Raw genomic sequence first — 18,027 nt, forward strand, 5'->3', positions numbered from 1 at the left:
GGGTGTGACAGTTCTTCCTTCAATTCCCTTCATTTCCGTTTTTTTGATGGATTAATTCGTTGGGTTTGGGGGTACATAAGGAGAAGTAAGATTTTTTTTTTTTAATAAATATTACGGTGTTTTTGGTCAAGGAAGTGTAGTTATTGCCACTTGCAGGAGACAATTCGAAGATAATTTTTCGTGTGACGAAGTCTTGTTGGTAAAGTGCACGTTACATTTTCCAAATGCATGATCTCTCTGACATATTTTTCTTGAATCTTCTGTGGCCACCCATCGAGAAGAACAAGAAATTTTCAGCCAGCGACTAGAGTACTCCTTGTCTCGAGATGAGCGTCTCTTACTTTTCAAATGATAACTGAAAGATTAATCTAGGATTCGAGAGTTTTAAGAAGATGTTTCTCCCTCCTGTGAGAAAGAAAAAGTGTGGTCTTCTCCTTTCCCAATCGATCTTTGATACTACGTATATTCGGGGATGTGAAATATGTCTATGGCAATTTTTTTTTTTCTTTTGGGGCGTCTTTTGGGTCAAATTTTTGGGGCGTTGATTAATGCAAGAAGTTGATGGAGAAAGCAGAAGACCTGTCCCCTTTTTTTTTTAATTTTCCTTTTTTAAGAAAAAGACTTCTTGGTAAACTCTGTTGGAGAAATCCTCGTGAAGAGTTTTGAAGTTGACAAAACGTTTCCATCAGTCTAGTCTGAAGGTCTACAGACTCTGTTAATTAAAGTCTAAAGACTTCCGGACAGCCAGACTCAAGACTCAAAGTCTATCCTCATTGACAATCTCTGATCCGTTGAAGAAAGGTTATCCCGAACTAAGATGTTTTGTTCAGGATTTAACCTTATCATCTGGAGAAGATCTCGTGGCTGGAGAAAACGTATCGGAATCCATTGATTGATCAAGTTTGATTCAATGACTGAAGATTCGATGATTGTCTAAATATTATTGGAAGGTTCTACTTATGGAAACCGAGATCCTGATTGTATGGGTGAACAGGATTGATGGGCTATCAACACGTTCCTTTAATAGCTCGAACGATCTTCCTAATTGATTCCGTCCAACGGGTAGATTGGAGGAATTCCTTTGGTAAGTGCCAACGGGTATGATTGCATAAAGGAGTATATAAGGAAGACGTCCTTAGTTGTTCGAGGTGTGCGCGATAGAAGAATTCTAAAGTCTGAAGCTCCTATTTGTTTAGATAAATCCTTTGAGAGAATACTTGTATACAAAAGAGAGTCTATATTTGTGAGAGACCTTGAGGAGGTGTGGTAGTACATCTACACTGTGGAATCAAAGCAAAGTTGTGCTGTAACTACTCTTTTGATCATAGTGAAATCCAGCCGGTGGGCTGTCAGTGCGGAAGAGTGGACGTAGGCTTGGAAAAGTTGAACCACTATAAATCCTGTGTTCCAATTTCTCTCTTTCTACCTTGATCGTATTTCAATTTGTTAAGAATTGCTTCCGTATATCGACAAATTGTTTGTGCACCTATTCACCCCCCCTCTAGGTGTTTATACTAGCAATATCAATTGATATCAGAGCCTGTGTACTTACTTTATTTGAAGTGTTTTACTTCATAGTAAAAGATCCATGGCTAGTATGCTGGCACCAGGGCTGATGGAAGGGCAAAGTAATACCAGACCACCCTACTTTGATGGAAAGGATTACAACATCTGGAAGAACAAGATGAAAGCTTTTTTGCGATCAAAGGATCCTCTGGAATGGGACGTTGTAGAAAAAGGAATTAATCCTACCATTGCATCAGTCTCTGAAAGAGGAAAAGAAACTGAAGAATCCAGCGGAATGTCTCAGGAAAAAATAACCAAGAGACAAACACTCGATGCAAAAGCAATTTACTCCTTATATTGTGCTTTATCACCAACTGAATATAATAGAATATCTTCTTGTGGTACAGCAAAAAGAAGTTTGGGACAGATTGCATATCACCTATGAAGGAACAGTCGAGTGAAGGAAACAAGAATCAACATTCTTCTCGGTCAATACGAAGCCTTCAAAATGAAACCAGGAGAATCAATATCGACATGTTTAGTCGTTTTACGAGATATTGTGAATAGTCTTGAAAATCAAGGTCAACCAACTTCGATCCCATGAAGGTAAACAAACTACTGCGTGGACTCTCCGGGGATTGGAATCACATAAAGACTTCGATAAGAGAGACGCAGAGAATTATGCCACTATCTCGTTGACGAGCGATTGGAACTCTTCAGTCCTATGAAGTGGAAATGATCAATGAAGATGAAGATCCAAAAGGTAAGAAATCCATTGCATTAAAATCAAATGATGATTCGATGATACAGATTCGAAGATGATATGGACGATGAGGAGCTTGCTCTCATGATAAGAAGATTCAGAAAACTAAACAAAAGGAAGAAGGTTCAACTCAAAGAAACAAGGCTTTCAAAGACAGCAGACCAAGTCTGTTGATGATGAGGAACCAAATAAAGATGTAGTCCTGTTTTGAATGCAAGAAAAAGGGACACATCGGACCAACCTGTCCTCTTCAAGAAGAAGAAGAAAGGAAAAGCTGAAAAATTTCGAAAAGCTCTCAAAGCTGAAACACTGGAGTGATGCGAGTGTGAAGAAAGTGATCATGAATATGCCAATCTATGTCGATGGCACAATCGGACTGGATCGACTCGGGATCGGACTCGGACAGGTGAATTTGAGGCAAGTAATTTTAAAATTCCTGTCAAAGTTTCTAAATATATTGATGATCTATGCTTTAGTCTTAAGACTTCTCTCAAAAGAATTTCCAAACTGAAAAGAAAACTCTGCTCTAAAACAAAAAGAAAATGTTTTAGAAGAAAGAGTTAAAAGTCTAGACGTGTAATGCGTTACCAATCTTAAAGAAAATAAAGAAAATCTTTTAAAAGAAAATGCTTTTTTAAAAACAGACTTATCAAATATATCAAAGAAATTTTCAATAGGGTCTGAAAAACTTGAGAAAATTCTTTCAGCGCAAAGACCTTACTTCAATAAGTCTGGTCTAGGTATGACAGAAGAAACAATTCCCTTGATTGATTTTCCTAAAGTAAAAGAAAGAATTAAGAAAAGGCTTTGAGTGAGGTTTACAAAAATCACTTCAAGAAAGTTTTTGTTAAACCCGTAGGAAGAAATGCTCTCAAATGTTCAAAGTGCAACAGTCAGGATCACTTTGAAAAAGAGTGTCCTATGGTATGGAAACCTGTTAAGAAAGTATGGGCTAATCTTGTTTATCTTACTAACACCAAAGGACCCAAGAAAGTTTGGGTACCAAAGAAAGCTTGAGACTTTATTTTAAATGCAGGTCTCTGTCAAGAAACAGGTAAAGTGATATCTTGACGGATGCTCAAGACACATGACAGGAGACTCAAATTGTTTTGTAAAGCTTGCTCAGGTAAATGGTGGAAAAGTTTCATTTGGAGGAAACAACAAATGAAGTATTGTGGGATTTGGAACCGTGAAAATTGGTACTCTCACAATAAGTAATGTCTCCTTAGTGGAAGGACTCAATTACAATCTTCTCAGCAGTAGTCAATTGTGTGATACTGGTTTCAAGATCTTCTTTCAAGAAGGAACATGTTCTGGAATCAGTAAAGACTCTACTTAGTCTTTCATGGGTCGAAGACATGCAAATATCTATCTTCTGGATGTGAAACCAAATGAATCGCAATGTCTTATCTCAATTCAAGACGAAGCAATCTTATGGCACAAAAAGCTTGGTCATGTCAACATGAAGCAATTAGCCAAAATCTCATCAAAGCAGCTTGTTCGAGGTCTACCAAAATTACCATACCAAAAGACTGATTCATGCACTCCATGTATTCTGGGAAAGCAGGTAAGAAATTCTTTTAAGCCAATAAATCATGTCTCTACTAATCATGTACTTCAGTTGCTACATATGAATCTCTTCGGACCAACCAGAACTCAGAGTATTGGGGATCGAGTTGGTAAGTTTGAAGAAAGATCAGATGAAGGTATCTTCCTTGGATATTCTACATCAAGCAAAGCCTTGAGTCTTTAACAAAAAGAGCCGATCTGTGGAAGAGTCAATGAATGTCAAATTTCAAGACTCAACACAAGATGAATCAAGTCGACTCATCAAGAAGAATCGAACTCCCGGACCCACCCTCCAAAGTCTACATCTCAAGAAGCATCTCGGACTCGGAAAATCAGCATCGGGTTGTTAGTGAAGATCCAAATAAAGAAAGAGATCATCAACCAGACAAATCAACAAGTAGCTGGAAGCATAAGTCCGGTCATCCCAAAGATCTTATAATTGGCGAAATTAATGAAGGAATTCGCACAAGATCCAAAAGGCGAGAAGAGTCTAGTCTTTGTGGCACTCGTTTCTAAAATTGAACCAAAGAGCATAGAAGAAGCTTTATCGATGAAAGCTGGATTGAAGCTATGCAAGAAGAGCTCGAACAGTTCAGCATAAATGATGTCTGGGAATTGACATCCCAACCAAAAGGTAAAACTGTTATTGGAGCCAAATGGGTGTTCAGAAACAAGATGAACGAGAAAGGAAAAGTCGTACGAAATAAAGCAAGACTCGTGGCCAAGGGATATACGCAAGAAGAGGGAATAGACTATGATGAGACTTACGCTCCAGTGGCAAGGTTAGAAGCTATTTGATTATTACTTGCTTTTGCTTGTTATAAGAATTTCAGGTTATTCCAAATGGACGTCAAAAGCGCCTTCCTAAATGGATTTATCCATGAGGAAGTTTATGTGGAACAACCACCAGGGTTTGAAGACCCAAAGAAGCCGGACTCGAGTCTTTAGACCGAAAAAGGCTTTGTATGGTTTAAAGCAAGCACCTCGGGCTTGGTACGACAGATTAAGTAAGTTCCTAATACAAAATGGTTTTATCAAAGGTAAAGTGGATACGACTTTATTTATCAAGAAAGAAAACAAAAGTTTCTTACTTGTTCAAATATATGTGGATGATATTATTTTTGGATCCTCTAATGAAAGTTTGTGCAAGAAATTTTCAAAGTCTATGCGGGATGAGTTTGAAATGAGTATGATGGGAGAGTTAACATTCTTTCTTGGTCTTCAAGTAAAACAATTGAAGGAATGTACTTTTATTTATCAAGAAAAATATGTTAATGATCTTGTCAAAAGGTTTGGACTGGAGAAGTGCAAAAAGACCGACATACCAATGTCAAGTTCTTTAAAGATAGATAAAGATGAAGAAGGGAAGAAAGTTGATCAAAAGCTGTACAGGAGCATTATTGGATCACTTCTTTATCTTACCGCCTCTAGACTGATATTTTGTTGAGTGTTTGCATCCGTGCTAGGTTTCAATCGGATCCTAGAGAATCCCATCTCGGTGCTGCCAAACGCATCATAAAATACGTTGCTTCATCATCAAGCATCGGTCTTTGGTATCCTAAGAAGGAGACTTTAAACTTCCGAGATATTCGGACGTAGATCTAGCCGGTTGCGAGTTGATAGAAAGAGCACTTCAGGGAACTTGCTAGTTGCTTGGAAGCACGGGATGGTGTCTTGGTTTTCAAGGAAACAAAGTCTTGTGTCTCTTTCAACAACGAAGCGAGTATGTAGCTCTTGGAAGCTGCTGTTCGCAAATTCTATGGATAAAACAACAGCTAAGAGATTTTGAAATCGAAGACTCATGCACGGAGATTAATTGCGATAACACCAGCGCTATCAACCTCACAAAAAATCCAATTCTCCACTCAAGAGCGAAGCATATAGAGATTCGACATCACTTTATTAGAGATCATGTTCAAAATGGAGATGTTTCAATTCATTTTGTTGACTCAAAGAATCAACTGGCTGATATACTCACGAAGCCTTTGGAGAAAAATCAATTTGAGTCTATACGATCCAGACTCAACATTTTGAGGTATAAGGATATCAAAGTCTAAAGACTTTCAGACTCAGGATTACAAGACTTTATCTACAGTCTTGCCTCGACCTTCAGATTGTAAGTCTTTCTCTCTCCAATCTTATCTTGAAAAGGTACAATCATCAGACTTGTTTAAATTGTTGCTATATTTAATTGACGTAAATATTGCATCGATTCATTTTCAAAAAGGAAGTTATTTTTGAAATAGCTATTTTTGCGGATAAAGACAGTTATTTTGAAAAAGGCATATTTTTATTTCCTTTGTGACGGTTCGTTTATTCTTCTTTTTAACCGAACGAGCACTGTCGATTTCTCTTCACTTTTCTACTCACTTTCCTCTAAAAAAACCCTAGAAAGCATCAATCCTCCATTCCCGTTTGTCTTCTTCGCTAAATCTTCAAAAAGTTGTCATCTTTTCTGGGAAAGTCAAGCAAAGGAATCTTCCAAACACTGAGAAAGATGTCTTCTTCGCGAAAGTCCTCAAGAATCGCAAGCAGGGGACCACAGAGAATGAGTGAGGGGCCTACGCACTTCGATCTTACTGAAGATGAAGTTACTTCAGATCAACAACCGAGCCCACAACATTCTCAGCAGCGTCATTCTCCACTATTTAGTCCTCAAGGCGTTGTTGATCAGCATCAGGAAGAAATCATCGAGGATGCAGACCCCGTAAGAGTTCAAAAGCCCGCTTTTATTTACAAGCTATATCGTGCTTTAAAAGGAATTCGTACTCCTTTGAACTATGTTGATGAATTTCTTAAAGACAAAGGATATAGGAACGAATATATCTTTCTGCAAAAAATGGAAAGTTTGGGAATCGCTCGTAAATGGGTGGCTGAGGAAACCCTTGCGAATATCCTAAGTGATCCTCATGACTGGGGGCCGAATCCTGTAGATGGGAATGACGATGACAATCTGTTCAGTCTATTTCAACCGAAAATGGGTATTGCGGCTGAAATTCAAGGAAAAATGGGAGATTTGTTCAGATCAAAGGAACAAAAAGATCTGTACTCGAAATTGCTGAAGCGTGGGGTAATAAAACCTAGAAGTGTAGACTTTGATTTTCTGGATGCTGTGAAAGTGAACTTGAGGGAAAAGTTCAGTATTCTACAACTTGAAAAGTTCTGCTCTGACACAACAGAGGCTTATGCTGAATTGACTGCATATTTCTATTCGAATCTTAGCTTTCTAGATGCGAATAGATTCTCATTCAGTGTTAAAGAACAAGATTATGTTGTGGATATGAATATGCTGGCAGACGTGTTAGAAGTTGAGAGAGGCAGATTTCAACCAATAAAAGTTTCCATTGCTCGGGCCACACTTGAACTGGTGAAGGACAGGAGAACGGATGAGAAGATCACCTACTCAAGGATGAATGCATTCAACATCTTGCTTCACAAGGCGTGATTAATTGCCTTCGGCCGAAATCAACTTCCAAAACCGATGTTTCAAGCTCGAGGCAAAGTTGATGTATGCCATCCTCGGTGGAAGGAAGTTCTCTCTCCCTCATACCGTTATGTTTCACATGTATAGAGCGGTGATGAAGGACAGAGGTCAACTCCTTACCCAAGCCTTGTTACGAAGTTATTCGGACATCTCCGAATATTCAGCCTCCGCAAATCTTTTGTGTTCGACCATGCGATCATATGGTGGTAGGACTGAAAATGGTGACCAAAATGCGTTTGAAGGAACCGAGCAAGGAATTGGAGAAATTCAAGGAGAAGACTCTGCCAAATCTCATCAACTCTCTTTCGCCGCTAAGAGAAAAGGGAAGGAGCCCATGGTTGCTCCATCAAAGAAAAGAAGAGCTCTCCTCGTTGAGGATGAAGATGATGACGATGACATCACCATCTCTGCAATGGCTTTGAAGAACTTAAGTCATCCTGTTCCACAGAAAGAATCGGAACAAAAGACGAAAGAAGCAGAGGAGAAGGAAGAAGAAGAAAAAGAAGCAGAGGAAGAAGCAGAGGAAGAAAGACCTGAAGAAGAAAGAAGAGAAGAAGGAGAACCCGAGGAAATCTCTTCTCCACCGTAGGCATGGAAACAGGGGGAGATAAGGAGAAAGGAGTGACATCTTCACATCCGGATGCAAGTGAAGGAGTCGTCGCTCGCCCGTGCACCCGAAGATGTTTATGCATCTCAATTTCCAGAAAAAGGACATGAAGCTTCATCGCCAAACCTGCGAGATTATGCTAATCCACCATCGTCTGCTTTTACTCCAGATCGAGCCGAAGCAAGTACTCAGACTGATAATGGAGCAGATTTTCGCAGAATCATGGATATTCTCTTGGAGATGAAAGGTCAGATTTATGCCTTGGGATGCGAAGTTCAAAGCTTGAAGAATGAAGGTCAAGCTTCTTCCTGTTCATTGAATGAAAATATGCAAGCCCTCTCTATTCGAGAATCAGGCCAATGCCAAGAGTGAGGAGGTTGTACACTGAAGGAAGACTTTAAAAGGTGGAAGGCATTGTTCGATCTATGGAAGATTTCCAGCTTGTCCGCGTTCCCAAGCAATCTTGATTTCATCTCATCCTTTTAAATGATGACAAAAAGGGGAGAGATGCATGATTTGATCAAAAAAACTTTCAATCATTTTTTAACTGTTTGTTGGATTGTGTTTAAGCATGCATTTTTGACAGACTTGACTTTGTTTTGTGTCCGGATAAGAACCTGTCTAGACTTGGACTTGACTTTACTGCTTCTATTAATCAATATTGATATCTTATGAATGGCTAAATCATATCTTTGGACTAACCTATTTTCTGTGGTTGCAGATTCTAGTGTTATTCTATTAGCCATTTACTTCCATAAGATATGCATATGTGTTTGAGAAATGTTTTGCAGGTCAAAGTTATCCAAATCTGCAAGAAGGTTTTGTCACCATCAAAAAGGGGGAGATTGTTGGAGAAATCCTCGTGAAGAGTTTTGAAGTTGACAAAACGTTTCCATCGTCTAGTCGAAGGTCTACTGAGACTCGGTAATTAAAGTCTAAAGACTTCCGGACAGCCAGACTCAAGACTCAAAGTCTATCCTCATTGACAATCTCTGATCCGTTGAAGAAAAGTTATCCCGAACTAGGATGTTTTGTTCAGGATTTAACCTTATCATCTGGAGAAGATCTCGTGGCTGGAGAAGACGTATCAGAATCCATTGATTGATCAAGTTTGATTCAATGACTGAAGATTTGATGATTGTCTAAATATTATTGAAGGTTCTACTTATGGAAACCGAGATCCTGATTGTATGGGCGAACAGGATTGATGGGCTATCAACACGTTCCTTTAATAGCTCGAACGATCTTCCTAATTGATTCCGTCCAACGGGTAGATTGGAGGAATTCCTTTGGTAAGTGCCAACGGGTATGATGGCATAAAGGAGTATTTAAGGAAGACGTCCTTAGTTGTTCGAGGTGTGCGCGATAGAAGAATTCCAAAGTCTGAAGCTCCTATTTGTTTAGATAAATCCTTTGAGAGAATACTTGTATACAAAAGAGAGTCTATATTTGTGAGAGACCTTGAGGAGGTGTGGTAGTACATCTACTTTGTGGAATCAAGGCAAAGCGTGCTGTAACTACTCTTTTGATCATAGTGAAATCCAGCCGGTGGGCTGTCGGTGCGGAAGAGTGGACATAGGCTTAGAAAAGCTGAACCACTATAAATCCTGTGTTCCAATTTCTCTCTTTCTACCTTGATCGTATTTCAATTTGTTAAGAATTGCTTCCGTATATCGAAAAATTGTTTGTGCGCCTATTCACCCCCCCTCTAGGTGTTTATACTAGCAATATCAAACTCTACATCCGAGCAATTCCAAAAATGAACCATTCATTTTTATTTTTTTTAACTGGATGTCTTTCTCTTCCGATTTACAAGAAATCAAGAAAAGTGAATCAAAATAAAGAAAGAGAGTCGTTCACATCCGAAATTTTCGTCGACATGTTTTTTGCAAAAAAAAAAAAATGTAAAGAAAACGAAAAAAAAAAAAAAAAAAAAAAGAGAAAAGAAAAAGAAAAAGGCGGATTCTCGCCAGGGGGCCATTTCACGATCATTTTTTGGATTCTGTCGGTTGAGGAGCTCTCGGAGTGAACGGTTTTTCTCTCGCTCTCTCACTCTCTCTCTCTCTCTCTAAAATGCTCGAACGCTGATTCTCTCTCTGGCGCTCTTTATCACGAACTCTCTCTCCGGGGGACTCTCTCTCGATCGAGCGTTCTCTCTCGATCTGCGGTTCTCGTAGAAGGCTAGGGTTTTCCTTCGTCGGTGCACGATTGGAGGTGTGTCCTCTATTCGGCGAGGAGTTTGCTCGAGGATCAGGTTTCCGAAACTGATCGGCGTCGGTAGCAGCGACGGCAGAAGTAGCGGAGCTTGATTCGACCTCTTCCGTTCGTTATCAACCGCCTGCTCGCCTCGGCGCTGACTCCGTGCTCCGAGGATAGAAATCCGAAGCTCAATCGACGGCGGTGACGGCAGCGGTTTCTGATCGCCTTCTTGTTCATCAACTACCACTGGGAATTTTCTCTCGACTCTGTCTCTGAGGATCGGAATCTCTCGATCCGGCTGGCTTGAGCAACTGCCGGTTGAGGAGTTGGAGGTGCGAGGCTTGCAAGATCATAATTTTGCCTAAAATAACTTGACCATTAGTAGTAATTTAGATGAAATTCATCTATGATCAATAAGGTGGAGTTCTTGGTTGATAACACAATAAATCCCACGTTCACAAGTTCCAAAAAAAAAAAAATGTACCTAATGTTCACTGATCATCAAATTGGTGTCTGGCTCTATTGCGATACTGCCATATCACATTTTCTTCCAATCTAAATGTGAAACCACAATTTAATAGTCCGAACAGAATACGTTGTTAAATATATTACACAACACAATATGTCTAAGAAATTGACTCTCATATTTGAACAAGAAGAACAATTTACACATACATATATTGAAATGCGTACAGACATATTCTATGATGCAAACAATATATTCACCATACCTAATAAATGTTCGTGTTTGAACTCATATTTCATTCATTCAATAGATGAAAGAAGCAAACCCAGCTCTTTGTTAAGGGGTTGTACCATGGATTGTCAGCTCATGCTTCTAATGAGCACTTTAGAAACTATAAAAAAAGGTCTCATTCAAATAGGAGAGACTTATATGGTTCTTATCCTTATTGTCCTATGTAGATAAATCCTATTGTAAGTATGGATTACATTTCAGTATTGATAGTTCAGTTTAATCTTCAGTGATGTAAAAATAAATGGCATCTTCCAATGAATCGATCCTTGCTATGTGTTCATGTAGTTAGACTCCATTAGATTATTGTGTTAGGAGCTTTCTTCTTTTTTCTTGTTTTTAAGATTCTCATCAATTAATTAAGGTAGGGTTATTCTTTTAAACGAGAAATGCGAAGAAAACATTGTGGTCACTATATGGAAAGTGACGGTTTACTTTGACCACTAAATCATTTCCTTGGACACAACATGTTCATCCGGTTTCCATGGATGGCCTTCGAGGCACCAAATAGAATGTTATTTACCAAAGATTACGCACAATTAACCCCCCAAAAAAAAAAATTGCTGGATCATAGCCAACCCTCCTGTGAGTTAAAAAAACAATGTAATTCCGGTTAGTATTAATTAGATTAGAATTCCAAGGTTTGTCTCATTCTATATTGTTGCTAAAACATCATAATATATAAAAGGCAACATAATCACGTACCTGACTACCATAACATTTTTCATGTGTAAATATCCTCATGCTTTATTTTAGAGCCACATGGTACTGTTACGCTGAATTATTGACAGTGCTTTTGTGGCCTCATATCTTACATCATGCCAGTTGGACTCATAATGGCAACTAGAAAATAATACTTCCAAAATTAATTGTCAAATATGGCCCAACGCTAGACCCTTAACATAACACTGCACCGTAACTCTCGTTAAATGACAGTGATTAATTAAAAAAGCTAACTAGTTAATTATTTTCACCAATCGAAAGACAACAACATATATTAAACCTTTGAAATTTGTCTCTACAATGTCCTAATATTTCTTTCGATATGTCATTTGAAAATGGGAATATTACTAAAAAAATCTTAAATCTATTAATGGATGGCATTTCAATTCTAAAATTTTCAATTTGAACCAGTGATTGCTTACGGATGTTGGCTATACTACGTGACACGGTTAGCACTGACGGGAATAATTTTGCATTTAAAAAAATTTCAATTTTTTATAATTTTTGTTTTCTTTCTTTTTTTTCTTTGGCCCAGCGATGGCATAACAGTAATTCAAGCACAGTTTATGGCAGTTTTGCTTTTGGACTAGAATGCAAGAATTCCTCGTATTACTGTGAATCCTTGTGGTACTCAAAACGTGTCCCCAATATTTTTCCGCCAAGCAAAATCTTTGTCAAAGTGGGACAAACTCTCTCCTCGAGCAAACTCAAATCTGCACTCGCTTACCATTCAGACTAGTTTATGACAACATTCGGAGAAAAAAAGGAGGAAACCGTTTCTACATTGGGTCACGACTAGATCCAATGCTCTCGGGTCGCCGCTAAATGATCCTGCCCTGATAATGTAAAGAACCATAAGATTTCCACTTATGAATCACAACAAAGACTCCATTACAATGTATAGGAACTCCAGATCCAAATTAAAGATAAAGACTCAAACCACGGCAGCTAAAATGGAACTCCACTAGTATGCCATCAACAGTAATATGCCTATATTACGAGGGCTCACTACGGTAAATTGGTAATCAAGAGTTCTCTTAAACGCCTAAGAATCCCTTGACGAAGAAGAAACAACCCATCGTTGTTCTCATCTGCCACTATTGACTGGTGGCATGACATGGTTCTCCATGCTATCCAAGGGCCCCGTGTTCATGGTGTTCGTTCCTCCCAGCAAATGAATCGCCTCTTCTCCATTCAAATTGACAGTACTCATCCATGGATGGCTAGAATTCGCTTTGAGTCCCTCCAATTCAATCGCCACTTCCTTCATGGTTGGCCTCTCCTCGCCATTTAATCTCAAGCATCTCTTTGCAACATTGGCAACTTCCCTCACTTGCTCCTTGTTCCCTTCATCTGCAATAACTCGATCAACAATTTGGAACAATTGATTGTTTTTTGATGACAAGAGAAAATGCATTGCTAGGCCCCTCTCTTTTTCAGGTCGATCAAAAGAAAGTGCCTTCTTCCCAGTTATCAACTCGACTAGCACAACCCCAAAGCTGTAAACATCGCTTTTTTCTGTTAATTGGTTTGTTTGCAAGTATTCAGGGTCCAAGTATCCCAATGTCCCCTGAACTAGAGTGGACAATTGAGTTTGATCAAGTGGGACTAATCTTGAAGCTCCAAAGTCAGAAACTTTGGCAATGTAATTGTCGTCGAGAAGGATGTTTGTTGACTTGACATCACGATGGATTATGGGAATGGAAGCTGCCGAGTGCAAGTATGAAAGGACACTAGCAATATCCGAAGCAATTCTCAATCGGGTATCCCAAGGCATCTTGGAGGACTTGATGAGATTGTGAATGTGGTCAAACAGAGTTCCATTGTTCACGAACTCATACACTAACAAAGGCACTTCCGTCTCCAAACAACATCCCAAAAGCTTGACCACATTACGATGATTAATCTGAGAAAGCACTATGACTTCATTGATGAACTGTTCGATTTGGGTCTTGTCCACAAGTTTGGACTTCTTGATCGCAACAACCGTGTTATTTGGCAACAATCCTTTGTAAACTGTACCGTATCCACCTCGGCCGACTATTCTGCTCTCGTCATAATTGTTGGTAGCCTTCTCTAGCTCTTCGGCTTTGAAGACTTTTGTGGCGTTGGTGGTTCTGTCACGTTCGTGTAACTGTTGCTGCAAAAGCAAGCCACCATTTTGTTTGAAGTACTGTTCTTTGAGCCTTATGAGTTTCCTATTCTTGATTCCCAGATACAGAAAGCCTGCGCTGAATAGCAGCACTATTGTCCCCGCACCAGCACCTGCATGACATAACTAGTTCCTTTATAAAAACCATTGTTAAGTCTAAAATGCACCATGAAGAGGAAGCTTAAATTTTAAAACTTTTCTTTAGACAACATTATACAGCTTCCTCGTTCAAAAGGGAACTAAGCTATTTTTGAGACAAATTAAATTTTAAAAAATCTCAAGGCAGTGAACGATTTTCTATTATCAATGAAGTTCAAGTAACCGTATATATGAAAAGCCTGTCCTTTTTCAGGATATACAAGTATATATTTTATGATATAAATGAGCAATCTCTTAGAATCAAACTATTTCATTTTGACACCGTGTATGCAATCTCCATCTAGGGGTCGTTGCAAGACGAGAACTATTCTACATGGCATTTGGTGATGAAATTTGGATAGGATGGATCCTTGTAAAATATTGGACAACTACACCGGACCAAGGAAACGGGCCATACCTGGATTGCACAAATAAATTAAAATAAAAGATATTAGTAATGAATTGTTCATTTTCGATCTGAGCTGTGCTGCCATAAATGCTGCTGGCGTCGCCGCTTGTGACCACCGGGAGATGGTTACTGCTCTCAAGAGACCACCCCAGTTGCTTCTCTCAGGGAACATCGTCGAGGGACTCTCTCTCTCTCTCTCTCTCTCTCTCTATAGATTTGAGGTCGTGCGACCACCGCGGTGTCGCACTCCCAAGGCGGCAACAGGAACCACCGTGGTATATGGTCGTCTACGTCACCATTTTCTCTTCATTTTCTTTCTCTATTTCTAGCCAGCTCTCTTTCTACGGGTTTAGTTTCTTTCTTCAAGTACTTTCTTTTTTTTAATTATTTATTTGAAATCATTCCGTTGAGTTTTGAGTTCTCTTTATTGTGACAGAGAGATCAGTTCATCATCAAAATCAGCTGATTTAAACAGTGCCGTTTGAAACAGACACCCAACTAAAATGAAAGAACATACCAGCAAGTATCTGCACCAAATGTGATGGATTAGCATTAGCAGTGCATCCTTGCCCACCCTTCCTGCCATCGCCATGATAACCCTTTGGGCATGAACAATTATAACTCCCATCGAAGTTATGGCAAATTCCATTGCACTGGTTCTTATTTGGATCGGCACATTCATCAATATCTACAAACACACACATATCCAAAGTGATGAACTTAAGAAGAAATGAAAGGGATAATAATGAGTAACGTTTAGTCTTCCCGGATAATATAATAGTAAGGACAAAGTAAAGAATATCAATATGAAAATACCTTGACAGCCATTCGTGAGATACGGATTGCCATGGAAACCTTCTAAACAAGTGCACTTGTACCCCTCCCCATTTTCAGCATCGGTACAATTGGTATTCTCGGTGCACATGTAGTTCGCACTGCTCTTGGCGACCTCGCAATTTGTCTCCCCTACTGCCCAGTCGAGAACCAAGGTAGCCTTCTTAAGTTCAAGTCCCGAAAGATCATTAGAGCTGAAGTTGTAGAAACCATTCTCCGCAACAAAAGCATAGCTGCAAGGGTTGAAATGCAAGACTTCTGTATGGTTTCTATAGCTAAGAATGGAGATATTGTAGTCGAACGAGTTCCTAGGTATGCTCGTCTCGCAGCAACCAATACCTGAGCACGAGCCATTAGTCACTTCAGAAATTTCATTGCATATCGACATACATCCAAAGGCGAAATTGCCCTCGCGGTCTTGGAAGGTCGCATACGTATCGCAACCGACAGCTATGAACTTGTTCTTGGTGTTGGATATGGGGAATTCTGTGAGGGTGAGTGTGGGAAAGTTGCTTGAAGTGGCGTCATACCCTGAAGAGTTATAGCAGTGTCGGCCGATCCACATAGCTACCCGCATCTCGTGATCCTCGAGAGAGATGGAGAGTATTTCCAAGGTACTTGTTCTATTATCCATATAAGGCGTTGGATGGTTAGCAGAGTCATCACAATCAACTCTAAAAGAGGAAGGTCCAATGCCGCAGTGGGATTCACTGTCACTCGAACTGAAGGGATATGGAATCGAGAGGTTTCCACAAGTGCTTCGACATCCGGGCTTCGTTATTGAATAATCAGCTTCTGCCATGTGGATGTGGTATGCACCCAATACGATGGTCCCAAGCACGACAACTCTCGAGAGAAGCTCATGGACGAACATGGTTCTTCAAACTCTTACAAATGTCTTTTGATAAATTAACTTGATAGGATCGAGGGCATACACATAAATAGAAGTAAGATGGCCTCTTTATATAAAACCACATGTGATCCGAGATCTGATCATTGCTAAGTCAAAAGGACTTTGGGAGTCCAAAATTGATTTTTAGAAATTTCTTGAGGGTCACCTGTAAAGTTTCCGGGTAAATGCCAAGTCAAGGGGTCGGTTTCCTCAACAACTTCTCATGCACGACAACACGTCAAATCGGGATTTTTATTGCCCGCCAACTTTGACCTATGTTGTCCGTGCTTCCGTGTCGTGTCCGACACGTGTCCGACACGTGTCGGAGCGTGTCGGACACGTCGACACGGTTGGACACGTGGTCAACTTTTATCGACACGCGTGTCGACGCGTGTCCGAAAGACTGATGGAGGGTGGAGGCGAAGGAGGGTGAGGGAGCAGAGGCCGCGAGCGCCGGCGAGACGAAGCCATGAACGGACCACCGCGACGGCGAGAGACGACCAGAGAGAGTGGTGAGGGCCGCCACTGTTGCGATGGATCGGCGACGAGAGGAAGAGGAGAGGAGGGGAGGGGGTCGTGCGGCGAGCGGCAAGGAGGATAGGGTCGTGCGGCGAGCGGCAAGGGGAGGGCTCGGCGGTTCGCTAGGGTTTTTCGTAAAGAAATCCAAAAAAAAAAGAAGAGAAAGGAGGTCTGATGGCGTGAGAGGGTGGGGGGGGGGAGTGACAGCTCACCTGTTACTGTCAAGTGGGGGAGGGAAAAAGTAAAACAACTTGGGTGGAGGGAAAAAGACGAACGAAAGAAGGGGTGGATTTTGGGGATTTTTTTTTAACCGGAAAATTAAATAAATGAAATTAACAAATGATTTTGACAAATAAAAATATTAAATTTTGAATAATGATAAATTTTGGTCATTGTAAAAAAATCATGGATTTATTTAAATAAATTGATTCTAATTTCTTATTAATTATTAGTTTCATCGACAATTTTTGTTAAAATTTTAAAAATATTTCGCGTTAATTATGAATATATATTTCGAATTTCAAATGAATTGATTTGTTAATATTATTAGTGTAAATTTATTATAGGCTCTTTTTTAATTAATTAATTATTTATGAATTTGAATAAAATTAATTAAAAATTAAAAATATTAATTTAATATATAACGTGTCGCAACGTGTCGCAATTCTCTATTTTTTAGAAATGACGTGTCATGTCGTGTCGCATGTCGGTGCTACATAGACTTTGACAGCATTGTTAAAAGTATCAACGATGCTGGCTGCTGTCATTATAAGCGTATGCAGAGCAGGAGAGATCACACCCCAAAACAAGAGAATGAGAAAGAAGAAAAATCAACAATCGCAGACTGGTTCGAGCTGATGATTGTGTTCATGGAAATGTGTTTCAAGGTGCATGGATTTAGACTCAAAAAAATTGTATTTTGCTGTTATTAGATTATATAAATGCACTCTAAAGAAGAATAACGGCTAGTTTCAAAATAATTAATCAACTAGTTTCAAAGAGATAAAATATTAACTTTTTCAATTGCTACGTTGCAAAATTAAGATTTCAAAATAAGATTCCATTATATACTTTTAAATTAAGAAAAGATACGTCGCATGTGGAATATTTTTTTTTCTTTTTTTGGGCTAGGATTTCTAATTAATATGGATTGCGGTTGATACGTATTTTCGGAGAATTATCATCGCAAAGAATTTTATTTTTCTTTTAATCTAGTACCCGTGTTGTAAATATTTTGTTACATCTTCATAATCTTGAGGAAAGTCCTATCACGCCTGGATCATACTCCCTAATTAACTCTATATATCATTCAAAATGAAATCTGACCAATGTATATTTCCCCTTTGTAGGGCCGTATACTCTCATAATGATGCATGACAAATAAGAATATGTTCTATGCATATAATTAAGTACGAAGAAGCTGGTCTAGGTTGGACTTCACTTCACCAAGATTCAATTTCGCCGAAAATGCCGAGAAC

General features: G+C 39.4%; 1 protein-coding gene across 1 annotated transcript; it reads right to left on the minus strand.

Annotated features, from left to right (window-relative positions):
* Positions 1 to 12,445: 12,445 nt before the first annotated feature.
* LOC104433328 (wall-associated receptor kinase 2-like) lies at positions 12,446 to 16,064 on the minus strand. The gene is made up of 3 exons (XM_010046022.3): positions 15,121 to 16,064; positions 14,822 to 14,992; positions 12,446 to 13,870 (listed from the first exon to the last, which is right to left on the minus strand). The coding sequence occupies exons 1-3, from the start codon at positions 16,010 to 16,012 to the stop codon at positions 12,693 to 12,695; spliced, it is 2,241 nt and encodes a 746-aa protein (XP_010044324.1). The 5' UTR covers positions 16,013 to 16,064; the 3' UTR covers positions 12,446 to 12,692.
* Between the last annotated feature and the right edge of the window lie 1,963 nt (positions 16,065 to 18,027).

The sequence above is a fragment of the Eucalyptus grandis genome, chromosome 2 (genome assembly GCF_016545825.1).
Source record: "Eucalyptus grandis isolate ANBG69807.140 chromosome 2, ASM1654582v1, whole genome shotgun sequence".
Taxonomy (NCBI): domain Eukaryota; kingdom Viridiplantae; phylum Streptophyta; class Magnoliopsida; order Myrtales; family Myrtaceae; genus Eucalyptus; species Eucalyptus grandis.

Bases quoted from the DNA above. Each gene is read 5' to 3' on its own strand.
- LOC104433328 (XM_010046022.3), bottom strand. From the start codon at position 16,012: ATGTTCGTCCATGAGCTTCTCTCGAGAGTTGTCGTGCTTGGGACCATC. The intron at 14,993-15,120 runs GTATTTTCATAT...GTGTGTTTGTAG, and splicing joins TCTCACGAATGGCTGTCAAG to ATATTGATGAATGTGCCGAT. The intron at 13,871-14,821 runs GTATGTTCTTTC...TATGTCATGCAG, and splicing joins TTTGGTGCAGATACTTGCTG to GTGCTGGTGCGGGGACAATA.